The sequence below is a fragment of the Monoraphidium neglectum genome (assembly GCF_000611645.1).
Source record: "Monoraphidium neglectum strain SAG 48.87 unplaced genomic scaffold scaffold01323, whole genome shotgun sequence".
Lineage (NCBI taxonomy): Eukaryota > Viridiplantae > Chlorophyta > Chlorophyceae > Sphaeropleales > Selenastraceae > Monoraphidium > Monoraphidium neglectum.
In genome coordinates, this window is record NW_014012305.1 from 1 (window position 1) to 15,078 (window position 15,078).

Genomic DNA, 15,078 nt, shown 5'->3' on the forward strand with positions numbered 1-15,078 from the left:
GTCCGACCCCTCCTCCCTCGACTGCGCCAGCCGGCTGCGCGCCATCGGCGAGGCCAACTGGATGGCCTGGGCCCGCGACGACGCCTGCGTCCCGCTGCCGCATGGTCACCTGATGACATACCCAATCTCGGTCGCACCCTCGGGCGCGGTCGGCGCGCTGCCGGGGGCGGAGGAGTTTCTGGACGTGGGGGGCCGCGTGCTGGGGCAGCGCATTGGGACGATGCCGCCGGTGCTGACGACGTGAGGCGGCGGCGGCGGCGGCGGCGCCGCCAGAGACGTGCGCCGCTGCCGTCGGCGGCGCGGCGCGGGGCGTCGCGCGCGCGCGGGAGGGAATAAGGGGACGCGCTGTTGCTCGCGTGCGTTTGTGGGGGGCTGAGGGCGAGGGGGGGGGGGCAGGAGGGACGAGTGTGCAGGAGTGATTCCTTGGTGTGGGCCAGGGCTGTGCTAGAACGAGGGGCCCGCTGCGCTCTCACATAACAGTGAGGTCCTGCACAGCAGGGCGGCCTCGCGCCGCCGCGTTTCAACGATCTTGCCTGCTGCCCCGAGCCACGATTCGGTTGCTCCAGAGTTTAGAATCGTGCCTTCACACCGTGGGCCAACAGTGCGGACGCAATACGCCCGCTGCTTCGACTTCCCGCCAGCGTGTTCGTTTCGAGCCGGGCGGCCCGAGGCCATCGCACCCGCTGCCCTCACGGCGCCGCTTCATTGTGGGCTTGCAAAGTGTCTGGAAGTTCGCCACCCTGAAACGGGTGTGTGGAGCCTGCTGTGCAGGGGGTTGCAGCCGTTACTTGGCCAGCTCTCTGCACCTGACGACCTGGTGCATGTCAAAAGATTTGGGGCGGAGGGGCGCGTGGGGCCCGCGGCTGCGGTGGGCAGCACACCCCACGGGCGCCGGCCCCAGCGGTCGCTTGCTTCCTCTGCCGCTGGCTGCCAGTCGGCAGCGTGGAATCGCACAGGCCCAAGATTCCTCTTGTCCCCCAGGCAATCGTGACCACGTCACCGAGCAACAATTTTCACGCCCCGCCTCATCTGCGTGTTTAGTTCTCCGACTGTTCAACAAACATCTGCCTGGCTGGCGCAAGCGAGGGTGTCGGTCTCACTTGCGGAGTGCAAAGGTTCACCGCGCAGCTCGACTTGACCCCCTGACTGCTGTTGCCATGAAACTGCAATTTAACGACCTGAATGTGAGCACGGAAGGATTTGGAGGGCATCGCAGCAGTCCATTTTCTCCAACGAGTCAATTGAACTGCAAACCGGATCGTCCTGCACGAGCGCCTCCTCCCTCGTGAGACGCTGACGACATCCCATTTGCGGTCCAACTTAGTCAAAGTTGCGTGGGGAGTAAGACATGGTGTGAAGCATTCTGAGAGCAAGTTCAAGATGCTGCATGAGCCACGCATTCGCTTCACTGGCACGGCGCCCCACGGGCCCCACGATATGCAGCGAACGGTGACGACAGCGGGTGACAGCAAGCCAGTGTGGTGACCACCGTATGCTACATGTGGCGTGTCTGCCACTTACATATGCAGAGAGTTTCTGCAGTAAAACCACGGCATTCAGCCTGCGGACTCAGACATCCTCGTCACAGGTTGTCCGAGGCCAACCCAGCACGTTGAAAAGGAAATGTTGCAAACGCGAGCTCGTTTGATAGCTCCGTCCCGCCCGCAGCGGCAATGGGCGGCGGCCCCAACGACCCAAGCGGGTCGGCGGCAGCAGCGCGCGCTCACGATGCGCGCTGCGCCTGTGGGTGGTGAGCCGTCCGCGGCAGTGGATTCCCCGGTGACAAAGGTGGAGGCAGCAGCAGCGGACGACAGCGACGCTCCGCAGCAGCCGGCGACTGCACAGGTGCGCTGTGCCTGTGATGCCGACAGACAGCCATGGCCTTCCCACTCCCAAAAAACCCACCCCCACCCGACGGCGTCGCCTTAGAGCTCGCTTCTCGCGTGCGCCGCTCCCGCTGCCGTGGTCTTCCAGCCCCATCTAACCTTGTGCTGGCCGGCGGCACTCCTCACAGGAGCAGGTGGCGGCTCTGGGCAAAGGCATCCTGGAAAATCGGCGGCTCATCGCCGTGGCGGTCGCGGTCGCTGACGTGGCGTTCCTCTGGGTAGGCTGGGTGCCGGTGCGGGTCTGCATTGTGCGAACAAGATCGGTGTTGCGCGCCTCGTATCATACTGCGATGCCTCCCTGGCGGCCTGTGTCGCGACCAGACCAGGCTGTTGTTGACCCGCCTCCCCTGTGCTCGTGTCGGCGGTGCGCCCAGCGTACGCTTTTCTGTATCGCCCCCCTTTCCCCTGGCCGCAGGTCGCCGTTAAGCTGGGGAAAGGCTGGTGGGACAGCAACCACTGAGGCGGCACTACCACAGGTTGGGATGGATCCGTTTCTGAGTCGAGGCCAGCATTTGGTGTCTTGCAGTGGTGCCGCTTATTGTATGAACGCCAGGGTGGGTTGTGCCGCGCGCACGTGCTGCAGTGTGTAGGTTCTGCAGCAACGCGTTCATCATGGCTGCGTGTGCTCTGGGTAGATATAATGGCCAAATAATAGTATTGCGAAATATTTGCATCATCTTCATCTTGCGCCAACGCAGCGATGCCAGGTCATCGTTTTTGACATTTGTAATTTCGGCCCCATGCTTGCCTGTGGCAGAAGACTGCACGCACTTGACAAAGCGTGTGCAAGCTGAAGAGGTGCTTGTGAAATTGGCAGGTGTTCAGACATGCAAGCATAATGCGTAGCAGCAGGCAGTAGGTTGGCCCCTTGCTCCAGCAAATTAGGCATGCAGGGCCAAGAGCGGTCACCGGCTTGGTTGACGTTCAGAACCTTGCATCGCCTGGGGCCAGAGGCAGGCAAGCGGCCGCAGCTACACGACACTGGTGGTCGCCATTTATGCGACACGCAATAGCGCAGCCGACCTTCTGTGCCTGCATCGCTTTACAAAGGTGCAACGAGGTTTGCAGACCCCTCTTGCCGTTTCGATGCGCAGCCGCTGATAGCAGAGCAGAGGTACTGCGCTTGGCAATTTGTGCATGTTGATGCTGTGGTTGAGATTTGAAAGACTGACAACATGCTGGGTCAAACACGCAGAAGGGTATGATGACGGAACCTGATGCATATACAAGGGCTGTGAAAAAGCGGCATGGAGCTACAAAGCAAAGAGGCATTTACAGATGATGTGCCGTGTGGGTTTTCAGAAGGGGACCTTGTGTGTATGTGTTGCGATGGAATTTGGCAGGTTTCCAAGAGAGCAAGGATTGACCCGCCAGAGCACCTGAGACGGCAATGCTTGCAGCTCGACGCAGCATGGGTATGCTGGGACTTTTGCAGGGACAGGCGAGATGTTGAGATTTGAAGAGAGGAGATGCTCAGCCGGGAGGCACCATCGCAGCAGGCAGCCCACCAATCAACGTCAGCTGGGCCCCTCCTCATTGCCACCTGCGACACTCTCGGGCTCAGCAGGCTCGTTGCAGGGGACCCCCCGCTCGGCGAGCCACGCCATGAATCCCGGCTGCCACGCTTCGACGTTCATGTACGACCACTCAGCCACCAGCTGCCGTAAGCTCAAGGGCGCGCCCTCCAGCGTAGGCCGCGCAGAGGCCGCCAAGCCGCCGGCCGCCACGCCGTTGGCCGGTAGGTCCACTGTCTGCTGCTCCGGCTCGTGCCACGCCCCTGCCGGGCGGCTGCGCCCCGCAGCCGCACTTTCATCTGCCGCTGCCGCACCCCGCGTCCCGGGCCGCCCCTCCGCCGCTGCCCCGGTGTTTGCTGCTGGCGCCGAAGTTGCCGGTGCAGCTCCCTCTGCTGTTCCCACCAGCAGCGCCTGCCCCGCTCCACCGGCCGGCGCCGCCGCGGCGGGCGCCTCTGCTGCCCGTGCAGGCGCCGCGCCTGCGCCCTCCGGCGCCAGCCGGCCGGCCAGGAACTCCACTTTGAGCCACGCGCGCTCGCTGCCAAACAGGATCGACCCCGCGCCGCCCCGCCGCGCCATCCAGTCCGCCCACGGCGCGTGCAGCGGCGCGAGCCGCCGCAGCAGCCGCCAGCGCGCGGTGACCTTCGCCGACTTTTGGGTCAGCAGCAGCGGCCCCGTCTTCCAGTCGGCCACGTGCCCCGTGCCCGCGGCGACCTCCTCCCACGCCTCCTTGTTCGCCATCACCGTCTCCGCCGGCGTGATCAGCAGCTGAGGGTTGACCAGGCACATCTTTGCCACCGCCTCCCAATCCAGCCCGAGCCCGTCCTGCAGCGCGGCCAGCCGCTCCGCGGGCTTGCCGACGCCGATGATCAGCAGCATGGGGAAGCTCTGCGCCAGGCGCGCCGCGCGCGCCGCATCGACGCCGAGCAGGCCGCGCAGCGCCGCCATTTTGCTGAGCACCAAGTCTGGGTCCGAGTACAGCAGGGACGGGTGCCTGCGGCACATCGACAGCACCGCGCCGCGCGGCGCACCGAGGCCTTCCGACAGCGCGGCCACGTGCGCCTCCCAGGAGGGCGGCGGCTGGGTCAGCAGCTGCGGGTGGTTGACCAGCACGCGCCGCTGGAGCTCGTGCCGGCTGGGGAGCTCGAGCAGAGACTGAAGCGCGTCTGCGGCTCGGGCCAGCTCAAGGGGGTCGACGGCGCGGAGGTTGGGCCTCAGGCGGCACATGCGCTCTGCACACGACGCAGAGACGCCGAGAGCTTTGGCCACGGCTGCGACGCTCCCGCCACTGCTACTGCTGCTGGTTGTGCTGCTGCTGCTGCTGCTGCTGCTGCTGCTGCTGCTGCTGCTGCTGCTGATTGTGCTGCTGGAGGTAGTGGTGGTACTACTGCTGCTGCTGACAGCATGCTGCGCGTCAGCTGCATACCCGTTGCCATGTGGAAAGGCGACCTGCACACGCGCAGTGCGTGCTGCTTGTGCGAGCGCACGCAACACCAGGAGCGGTCCTGCCGCGAGGTCGTTGGCGCCAAGCAAGGCTCTAGCGAGGCGTCCTGCACACGCACATCTCAATGAGGTTGCGAGCATTGGACGTTTGAATTGGCGTCAGATCACGTCCACATACTCAGACGGTGCAGTCGTCCTCCACCGTACAAGAGCGTTCGGAATCAAGCATATGATTGCGCTGAACTTGCCATCCAGGCTCACTTGTCGGCAGAAAGGACGGCGAGGACCTGGACGGCTAGGACCTGGACGGCTGCGCTGCATTCACCTTCCCATCGTGCAGCTGCCGCCAGCCGGGGCCAGGAGCCGATGGTGGAGGCCCTCGACCCCACAATTGCATTTGGCGAGTGGATTACACACGAGCCAAAGCGGCCCGCCATGATCCCGTATGCGCTGCCTGCGCACGCAGCGTAACCGGCAGCTTCACCGCAGCGGCCGTCGCGGCCATGGCGGCCGCCCCCTCGGGGGGACCCGCCGGCGCCAGCCGCCGCGCGCCGCGCACAACCTGCCTCGCCGCCCCGTCATTGCGCGTCATCACTCGATGTCAATGATGCGGCTGAGCTTCTGGATGCGGTTCAGCAGCAGGTCGCCCTTGCGCACGACGTCCTGGTACCGCGCGTTGCGGGCGTCGGGGCGCTTAGACTCCACCACCCCAGAGACCTTGTCGATCTTGGCACCCAGGCGGCCTGCGACAATGAAGTCTGCCAGCTCCTGGGATCAGGGGCGGTTTAGGAGCATTGGGGGAGGGTGTGTGTGTGGGGTGTGCCGGGCGCGTGTGATGGGCGCTTGAGACGGTTCTTCGGCCACAAATCGCCGCCATGAAGGCGGGGCAGGCCGGCGAGGCGCCGCATGCAGTCCCCTGCCTGACTTTGCCTCACACTTTTATCGAGCCAGCCGCGGCCCTCCCCTCCATCCACCGACCCCCCCTTCCCCGCTGATGACCCACACCCTGCACCACAGCGCAGCACAGGACAGCACAGCGCAGCGCAGCACAGCACATCGCAGCGCCTGCCTGCCCACCCGCCGCCCGGGCCCCCGGCCGCACCTGGTCCAAGAACGCCGGCGACACGTCGAACGCGGCCGCCATGGAATCGAGCGTGACGCTCTTGTAGGACTCCAGGAACTGCTGGTAGCCCACCAGCCGCGCCTCACGCATGTACCAGCGCAGGTGGGGGGCCAGGTACATGTCGCGCCGCACCAGGTCCATCAGCCCCGCAAACGCCTGCACGGGCGGCGGGAGGGGCGACGGGCGGGGCCGCGGGCAGAGTGTGGCGGTGTTGCATGGGTGGTTCTCGTCGGGCAGCTGGGCAGCTGTGATGACTTGGGCGTGTGGGAGACGAAGCAAAACTGACCGGCGTGCTCGGTGGCCGACTGACTCAACATGTGCCGCCTATGCAAGAAATTGGCCCACGCACGTAGCAAAGAGCCAGATTCGCGCGCACGTACCTCGCCACACCCGCTCCCTACTATAGCACAGCCTGGTTGCGCAATCAGAGCCCCTCTCCTCCTCCGTTCCTTCCTCATCCCTCTCGCATTGCCCCCTTGGGCCCCACTTGACTGGCACCATCCCTGACCCCCTTATTCCCGAACCCTGCCTGCACTTCCCACAACCTCCTACAGCGCCCCTCCCTTTGCAACCAACCTTCAAGACCAACAGTCCCGCTCTTCTCCTGCCACGCCCCCCAATCACGCGCCCCGCCCGGCTCCTCCGCCAGAGCTCCGCTCCCCGATCTCCCAAGCTCCCATATGCACAAGTCGCAAGGGAAGAGGCCCCTCTCATCCCCGATGTCCCAATGAAACCCACTCACCCTGTAAAAATCCGCGTACTTGCACTCGTACAGGGACTGCAGGAAGGGCGCCAGGTGCGGCACCGCCCCCACCACCGCCAGCACCTCGGGGCTGTCCACCACGCGCTCCTTGAGCTCCGGCCGGTCCAGGGCCACCACCGCCGTCAGCACCGCGTACGTGATGCAGCGCGTGTAGTCAAACAGCTCCGACCTGGCGGGGCCGGGACGCGGTTGGGGGCGGTTGGGCGGCGGTTGACGGGCGGATGGGACTTGGGGTTAAGGAGGGGGCGCGTTGGTGCAGGGCGAAGGGAGGACACGGGCGGCGTCCTGATCTCCCGAGAGAGGGCAGACGGCAAAGCTCACGGAGGGCGGCACAGACGGGGAAGCAGCGTGCGAAGAGTTAGGCCCTGCATCTCTGGCAGTCGGCCAGGCAGAGGCCCCACTTGCAGCCGCCGTCGCGCCCTTCCGGGGCCTCAGGGACTTCCAACTGCGGCTGTTATCGCCCTCACGTTGTGAATGTGGCGATGGAGTCTAGGAACAGGGACGCTGCGCGCTTGAAGTCACGCGTGTACATGCTGAACACCGCCTCATAGACCTGGGCAAAGAGAAGATAGACAGGCAGCGCGAGACATGCCACGACTCAGAAATATGTGTGTTGATGTATGTGATTCTTGGGGGAGGGCAGGAGTCGACAATGTTGCTGCTCACTCGGCGTACCCACTGTACAAAGTAACGCTCCCCTCTCGCACACACTCTCCCCACCGGCAGGTGCTCACATGCACGCACACACACTTGCACGGCCCCTCACCTTCAGCTTGTTCTTGTGCTCCCAGTCCCCTCCCGCATCACATATGCCCTTGGCCTTAGCCAGCAGCCGCTTGACGGCATGCCAATCCTCATAGAGGATTTGCAGCCTGGAGGAGAGGGCGATGCACTTGCACTGTGAGCATCAAATTGTACGCTATTGAAGTTTTGCAGTAGGTGCCCCTGGAGCTGAACGCCCGGCCGCTTGGGGAACCATGCATGCACAGCAGTGGGGCTGCTGCACTTGGATGCAACCCTTGCGGTCCGCCACAGCTGCGCTCGTGCGCTACACCGCTTGCAGGAGCCTTCACTGCAAAAAGCTGCATGAACGCCACCCTGATGCAAATGCAACAATCGACCGCCATCACCACCGTCGCTGTGTGAAGCAGATTGCGAGCCGCCCTACCTGCTGCAGCCATCCCGCCCATGCCTGCAGCCCAAAGCATCTCACCTGATCTGGCTGAACACAATGTCCGCCTTGGCGCCGCCGCTCGCCGTCTTCTCCTCCGTCTCAGTGTACGCCTTTGTCGCTCCTTCACGGTCGCCGATGCTGCCCAGGTACTCTGCCCGCGCATGCAGCGCGTCCCGCACCTCCGTCTCCCCCAGGTTCTCCTCTGCGTCCTTCAACTTGGCCTCCAGCTCGGCCAGCCGCTGCGTGTTGGCGCTGCGCATCTCGGCGAGCTTGGCCTCATCCTTTGGGAGGCCCAGCTCGCTGCAGACATGCTCGTAGAGCGGCGCCAGCGCTGCGGCAGGCGTGCGGGCAGGCGGCGCCGTGTGCGGGGAGGGGACAGGGGAGGGGCGGTTGGGCGATGCCATTGGGCTATGCCAGAGGGCTAGCCTCACGCTCGCGCAGAGCGAAGCATCTTTCAAGTGGCGCCAGTCCCTGTGTAGGTGCGGGATGAGCCTGTGCAAAAGCATGTGCTGGTGCAGCGCGTGTGGCACCGTTCGACACGCTCGCGAGCAATGGCGCCGCACCTTGGCTGAAGCAGACATCCAGGATCTCAGTCTGGAGCCGTTTTTTGTCTGCTGCCGATGTGTCCTTGGCTTTCAGTATAAACACCTGCACATAACGGGCTCCTGGTCATGCCTTTGCCTCCCCACTGTAATGATCTGCATCGACCAATTCTTATCTGGCCTCACCTTTTGAGCCAGCTCCAACCTAAAATCCTGCTTCTCCTCTTGTGCCATCCCACGTGCTGCTGATGACGATCCACACGCCGATCTGGAGCCTTACGTTGCCCGAGAACGAACAGAGGCTTACTTACAAAGCAATTTCAAAGCTGATCAAGTGGCGCGTTAGGCACGAGTTCCGTTCGAGTCAGGATCAGCGCCGGGCGCAAGTGCTGCTCTGGTGTGTGCTGGAATGAGCCCAGCAGCTGCCAAACAACTGCGCGCCCGAATCATGGCAAACGGCCCAGCTTGCTGAGCCCAAATAAGTGTTTGTTGCATTGCTCAATGGAGACCTGGCATGCTCCCGCAAAATGCATTGGCCCCTCGTTCAGGTTCTTCCACAGTACAGCATCCGCCCACCATCGCCTCCCTCCCCGCACCTTGGGGAGGCGATGCCAGGGGGCCCCTGTGCGCATAGCATTTGTTTTACAACGCTTGAAGTTTCCGGTGCAAGATGATACTGCAGGGCATGACGTCCAGAAACCACGACTGGCAGTCGCAATCGACAGAGTGGTCAACAGAGCGACTGATCTGTTTGGATAGCAATCATCGCGAGTCCAGGCGTGCAAAGTCTGGGGGTGGCCCGACTTGCAATCGCCGAGGTCGTGAGGCTCTGCATATATTATGGAAATTCACACAGACTATGCGCGCCTCGCGTGAGCTCAGTTGACTCGTAACGCTGAGGACCACACCGGGTAGACTGTGAAAGTGTCAATGCTTGAAATCATGCATCCTGCTATACCCCATGGTGACCCTTTGTTTGCTCCTTGACAGCCATGCCTCTGCAATCAGATCAATGGAACCTTAGCGGCCACTGCTGGCAGCCAAGGGGCTTGGAGAACGTGCACCGCCCCCGGGCTGTGCGCTGGTGAGCGGCACCTTAAAAGCCCATGCGACGCGCCCTTGTCCCGCTCAGGGCTTCTTCACAGCGGCAGCCACGGCCGGCGCAGCCGCAGCGGCGGGCGCGGCCTCCGCGGCGGCGGCCTTTGACTCGCGCAGGGCCTTGACGAGCGTGGGCATCAGCGACGGCGCGACAAGGAAGCCGTCGATGACGTGGATCACGCTGCGGCCGGCCTGGATGTTCCTCTCGACCACGTTGTAGGCGCCGACCTTGAAGAGGTTGGCCTTGTCGTTAAACTGCACCGCAACGGGCTGGTTGGGCAGGGCCGTGAGGTACGATTTGACGCCCCTGGGCATGTCCTCGGTGGTGAGGGGCTTGTTGAGGATGTGGTAGGCCAGGGCCTGCGTGATGATGGCGCTGTTATCGAGGATGGAGGGGTTGTTGTTGATGGCCTTGCTGATGCGGTCGTAGGCGTCGTTGTTGGGCACGAAGGCGGTGATGCCGAGCTTGGGGTTCTGAAACTGCTTGGCAAGGCCAAACTGCTCGACCTGTGGTGCAAGACGGCGGAGCGCGGAGAAGAAGGGGGAAGAGGACGAGCTGAAGTTGACGTGGATTTTGAGTCTCCAGCCGCACGTGTCAAGTTTTGGCCGCAAGGCCGTCCCCATTCAAGCAGGGAATCCAGCTTGCATAGGTAGCTTTGCTTGCACCCGTCCGGGCGCATGCTGCATACATGCATACAATACAGCAAACGCTCTGCTGCGTCAGCGCCTGCCAACCGCTCCAGAGCACGTCACCATCACCAGATATCCGCACCCGCTCTGTCCGCCGACCAATCTAGTTACAACCGCATTGCTCGGTGCACTTCGTGCGCCACGGGGCACATCCTGCCCGTGCAGCCAGCCACGTACCTTGGCAAACACCTTGGACACCTCGGGGAGTTGGCTGATCACATCGTACAGGGTGGTCGGCGCGGGGCGCGCCGCCGCCGCAGAGTGAGCGCAGGCCATCAGCACCAGCGCAACAACGGCGCCCTTGCTGAAAGACAGCATGGTTGCGGTTCGCCCTGCTTGAAGGTGTAGTGGGTCAACGTCGGTTGTGCTGCTCTGCGTGCAGGACCTGCGGAGCAGCCAGGCAAAATGCAGGCGCGGGTTCAATTATATCGGTTGTGACATCATTAAACGCTTGCATATGAAAGCTTTATCCATGGATCCATGAGAAGCCCCGCGGGAGGCGTGGCCAGGGCTGCAGCAACTGTGTCCCTTTACAAGCATGGCAGCCGACGATATGTGACCCACCTCGTTTTCAGATATGAAAATATGACGATGACGCCCGCCAACGCGAGGGACGTACTGGCACGGTACGGTACTTCTCAATGAAGGTCGACGTTTTGACTGCTTCAGCGTGGTGTTCTTGCCGACGACGTAATGCTTCTGGAAGTGCGGTTAGCTTGAACGCTTAATGGATCTTGTAACCGTGTTGGGGCTCCCCTTAAACATCTGCCTGCAGAAGGGCACAGCCACGACCTCTTGGGTGTGCTCCCTCACAGCCACTACCGGCGCACCCCCCTGTTCTCTCCCACGCTTGCCCTCGTTCCTCCAAACAGCGATGGGCACACGATGCAAGGGGAACAATGGCAAGAAGCTCCTAGGACCCCGCTTTTCCCAGGATGCATTGTCCTGGCTGGGCTGTGGATGAAATGAGCCTGTACCACTGCCTTGTCAGGAGTGACATACAGTCCTAGAGGGCATGTGACGCGCGCTGTGCCCGCAAAGAACCACGGGTCTCACATGTGATAGGTGTATTGCCTGGCGCCAAAAATTCTGCCTTTGTTTCCCTGCATTACTAGTTTCCAGGCAGAAGAGGAAGCTGCAGCCTGGGGGCGGGCAGTTGAATTGTCGTTGCAAAACCTGCTAAGCATCAGTGGCACGTCACAACGTCGCAGTTGGCCTGATACCAAGACGTGCAAACCGGCCCTGCACTTGCACTGTACAGAACCTCATCAGTGCAGTGGCCTCATTTGGCGTTGAAGTGGGGGCTGTTCAGCCCCACTTGAACGCAAGCAAGGAAGGCAGTGGCAGGTGGGTTGAGTTTGCTGACAAGCATATTCGGTGCAAAAGGCCGCGGGGTGGCGATCCAAGTCCCAAGAAGAACGCAAGGGTGCATGAACGAGGGCGGGGTGGGTCAACGCTGCGATGCAAGCGGTGCCTCACATGCATATGGCATGAGGATACGCCCGCGGGACGCCAGCTCACTCTTGAGCAACGCAGGGCTTGCGCCCATCAGGAAAAAACCCAGTATGCGCAGCCCTCGCTTGGCCCCCCACCCCCGCCGCAGCGGCAGGCACGCAGCAGCGCCTGCTACTGCCGGCGCGGCGCGTGCTCGGGCTTGCGCACGAAATTCGCCCCGCACGCGTTGAGGCCGATCATCTCGCTCAGCCAGCCACCGGCGCGCCCAGCGCCCGCGCCGCCGCTGCCGCCCGCTCCGCCGCCGCCGCCCGCGCCGCCGATGGTGGAGGGCCCGAATGCCATCTGGATCTGCCAGGACAGCTCCTTAACCTGCCGCTGCGCGTCCGCCAGCTGCGCGCGCACCGCCTGCAGCTCGCCCTCCGCGGCCGCCGCGCGGCGCGTCTGCACCGCCGCTGCGAGCTCAGCCTCCTCCGCGCGACGCAGCAGCGCCTCCAGCCGCGCCGCCTCCTCGTCGGGCTCCCCCTCCCCTCCCGCAACCGCCGCTGCCGCCGCCCGCGGGGAGCGCTGCTGCTCTTTCTGCTGCTCTTGCTGCTCCTGAGGTGCGGCTGCAGACGCGTGCGTGTCCACATCGCGCGTGCGCGCCTCCGCGGCCTCGGCCAGCGCCATTGTGAGCTCGATCTTCACGCGCTCCGCCGCGGCGGCGCGCCCCTGCGCCTCCCGCGCCGCCGCCTCCGCGTCCGCAGCGCGCCGCGCCGCCTCCTCCACGGCGCGCGCCGCCGCCTCCTCCCGCGCGGCGACCGCCGCGGCGACCATGCGGCGCACATCCTCCCTGCGGGCGCCCTCGTCGCGCGCGGCGGCGCCGGCGCTGGCGCGCTCGGATGCGAGCTGGGACTCGAGCGTCTCGGCGCGCGCCGCCGCCGAGACGGCAGCCTCGACCTGTGCGGAAAGCTGGCCCTCCAGCAGCGCGACCGCCGCCTGCAGCTCCGACACCTGGCGACCCAGGCCGGCCGCCTCCTGGCGCGCGACCTGCCAGGGGTCGTGGGGATGGCGGCGCGGGGGTGCATGAGGCGGCCATGGCTTTGGGGGCCTCGCTGCAAGGAGAGAGGTGGTGCGTGTATTCAGGCAGTGGTCACGACGCTTGGCTCAGGAGTTGCACGAGCAGCCGCTCTCATCCCCCAAAGCCGCCTTTCGGCGGCCGTTGACATATTCGCATGGAGCCGGGGACGCTCGTCGCTGAGAGGGGCGCGCGCACGCGCGCATGTGCGAGCGCACCTCGGCAGCAGCGGTGGCGTCGAGTGCTTTTTGGGACGCAGCGGCAACGTCAGCCTCGTAACCCTCCAGCTGGCCCGTGACCTCAGCCAACTGGGACCGCAGCTGGTCGGGGGCGCGCGCAAGGGGTGTGCGGTTTGGGGTAGGGAGTGCGACCGTCAGTCGCTTGCCGATGATGGTTGGAGTGACATCGGGGCAGGCAATTGCGTATGAGGACATGTGGTTTTGGTGTGCATGTGGATATTGTGTGGGGAAGAGAGCGAGCATGCCACATGCTCGGCCGATAATCAGCGGCGTACTACAGAACATCCAGCACAACGCTGCCTGTGACGCGGACACGCCGCCCCGCTGACCCCTGGCGGTCCCCTCCGCCGCACCTGCTCCTCAGTCGCCTTATTGCTCCGCTGCAGCGCCAAGAAGCGCCTGTTCCGCTCGGCCGCCTCCCGCTCGACCCTTCCCGCCGCCGCCCGCGCCTCGGCCAGCGCCTGCCGCGCCGCGCGCTCCCCCTCCGCGGCCGCCTCTCTCTCGCGCGCCGCGAGCGCCGCGGCCGCGCGCGCGTCGGCCAGCTGCTGCAGCGCCGCGTCCAGCTCGGCTTGCAGCCCCTCACTCGCGCCGGCAGAGGCCGCTGCCTGCTGGTGCTGCGTCTCGGCGTGCGCCGCGGCCTCGCGCGCCGCCGCCACGTCCGCCCTGAGCGCTTCCACCTCGCGCCCCAAGCGCTCTGCTTCGGCGGCAGCCGCCCGCAGCTGCGCCTGCTCCTCCTGCGCCGCCGCTAGCTCTCGGCCCAGCCGCTCCACAGCCGCGGCCGCCTGCGCCGCGGCGCCGGCCGCCGCCTCTCGCTGCTGCGACAGCTGCGCAGCGACCGCGTCCGCGCGCGCGGCCTCCTCGTCCGCGCGCGCCCGCTCGGCTTCCATCGCCTGCTGCAGCCGCCCCGCCTGCCTGCGCGCATCCTCCGCGTCTGCGGCCGCCGCCTCCGCCCGCCGCGCCTCCTGCGACGCCTCGGCCGCCGCGGCGGCCTCCTGCTCGCGCAGCTGCGCCCCCAGCGACTCGGCGCGCCGCCGCTCGCCCTCTGCCTGCTGCTCGGCCTGCTCCAGCGCCTGCTGCAGCTTCTCCGCTTTGGCCTTCATCGCCATGAATTTGGACTTTGCCACCTCCATCCGCGACGCCGCCTGCGCGGCGGCGGCCGCCGCGGCAGCCTGCGCCTGCTCCAGCTGCGCGCCGGCCGCGTCCGCGCGCGCGCGCTCGGCCTGCAGCGCTTGCTCCAGGTCCGCTGCGCCCTCGGCCTGCCCTGCCAGCAAAGCCGCCTCGTCCGCGCGCGCGCGCTGGTCGGCCAAGGCCCGTTCCAACTCGTCCACCCGCTGCTGCAGCTGCTCCGCGCGGCGCGCCGCGTCCTCCGCCGCCGCGCGCGCGCCGCGCTGCTCGTCTGCGGCGGCGGCCAAAGCGGCATCGGCAGCTTCCGAACGGCCTGCCAGGTCAGACGCCCGCTGCTCCGCTGCAGACACCCGCTGCTGCAGCTCCTCCACAACGGCGGCCTGTTCCGCGAGCTGCTGCTCCGCCATCTGCGCCTCGCGCAGCACTGCGGCCAGCCGCTCGGTGTCGGCCTCATTCTCTGCGCGTAGCGCATCGGCCGCGGCCCGCGCCTGCTCAACTTCCGCAGCGGCTGCATGCGCAAGTCGCTGCTCCTGCGCCAGCGCATGCCGCAGCTCCTCCAGCTGCTGCTGCAGGTCTGCGGCGGCCTGCGACTCCTGCAGGAGCGTGGCGGCCGCGACGCGCGCCTCCTGCAGCTGGGTGGAAGCTTCTTCCGCGCGCGCCCGCTCCACCTGCAACTCCCTTTGCAGCTGCTCGACCGTTCCTTCAAGCACCGCCGCCCGCCGCGCCGCCTCCTCGGCGGCGGCCCCGGCGCTGCCCTCCCCGTGCGCCGCTGCCGACGCCGCCGCGTCCGCCATCGCGAGGCGCCCGGCGAGCTCCTCCGCCCGCTGCTCCGCCGCCAGCAGCCGCTGCTGCAGGCGGTCCGACGCGGCGGCCTGCTCGCGCAGCCGCATCGTGGCGGCCTGCTCCTCCTGCTGCGCCTCATCCCTCGCCTCGGCCGCTTCCTCGAGTTCGATCCGCAGCGCGTCGCCCTCGGCC

General features: G+C 65.6%; 5 protein-coding genes across 5 annotated transcripts; 1 reads left to right on the top strand and 4 right to left on the bottom strand.

Moving 5' to 3' along the window:
- Positions 1-1,728: 1,728 nt before the first annotated feature.
- Positions 1,729-2,346, top strand: MNEG_7468 (hypothetical protein; the record flags this gene model as incomplete). Its single annotated transcript, XM_014044055.1, has 3 exons — positions 1,729-1,845; positions 2,015-2,104; positions 2,302-2,346. The coding sequence occupies 3 exons, from the start codon at positions 1,729-1,731 to the stop codon at positions 2,344-2,346; spliced, it is 252 nt and encodes an 83-aa protein (XP_013899509.1).
- Positions 2,347-3,403: 1,057 nt separating this feature from the next.
- Positions 3,404-4,624, bottom strand: MNEG_7469 (hypothetical protein; the record flags this gene model as incomplete). The annotated part of the gene is made up of 1 exon (XM_014044056.1): positions 3,404-4,624. One exon carries the CDS (start codon positions 4,622-4,624, stop codon positions 3,404-3,406), a length of 1,221 nt encoding a protein of 406 aa, XP_013899510.1.
- Positions 4,625-5,431: 807 nt separating this feature from the next.
- On the bottom strand, positions 5,432-8,304 carry MNEG_7470 (putative 26S proteasome non-ATPase regulatory subunit 6; the record flags this gene model as incomplete). The annotated part of the gene is made up of 6 exons (XM_014044057.1): positions 5,432-5,608; positions 5,943-6,119; positions 6,706-6,895; positions 7,194-7,279; positions 7,493-7,598; positions 7,940-8,304. The coding sequence occupies 6 exons, from the start codon at positions 8,302-8,304 to the stop codon at positions 5,432-5,434; spliced, it is 1,101 nt and encodes a 366-aa protein (XP_013899511.1).
- A 1,266-nt stretch (positions 8,305-9,570) lies between these two features.
- Positions 9,571-10,548, bottom strand: MNEG_7471 (hypothetical protein; the record flags this gene model as incomplete). The annotated part of the gene is made up of 2 exons (XM_014044058.1): positions 9,571-10,047; positions 10,408-10,548. The coding sequence occupies 2 exons, from the start codon at positions 10,546-10,548 to the stop codon at positions 9,571-9,573; spliced, it is 618 nt and encodes a 205-aa protein (XP_013899512.1).
- Positions 10,549-11,856: 1,308 nt separating this feature from the next.
- MNEG_7472 (hypothetical protein) lies at positions 11,857-14,993 on the bottom strand (the record flags this gene model as incomplete). The annotated part of the gene is made up of 3 exons (XM_014044059.1): positions 11,857-12,711; positions 12,958-13,059; positions 13,332-14,993. The coding sequence occupies 3 exons, from the start codon at positions 14,991-14,993 to the stop codon at positions 11,857-11,859; spliced, it is 2,619 nt and encodes an 872-aa protein (XP_013899513.1).
- Between the last annotated feature and the right edge of the window lie 85 nt (positions 14,994-15,078).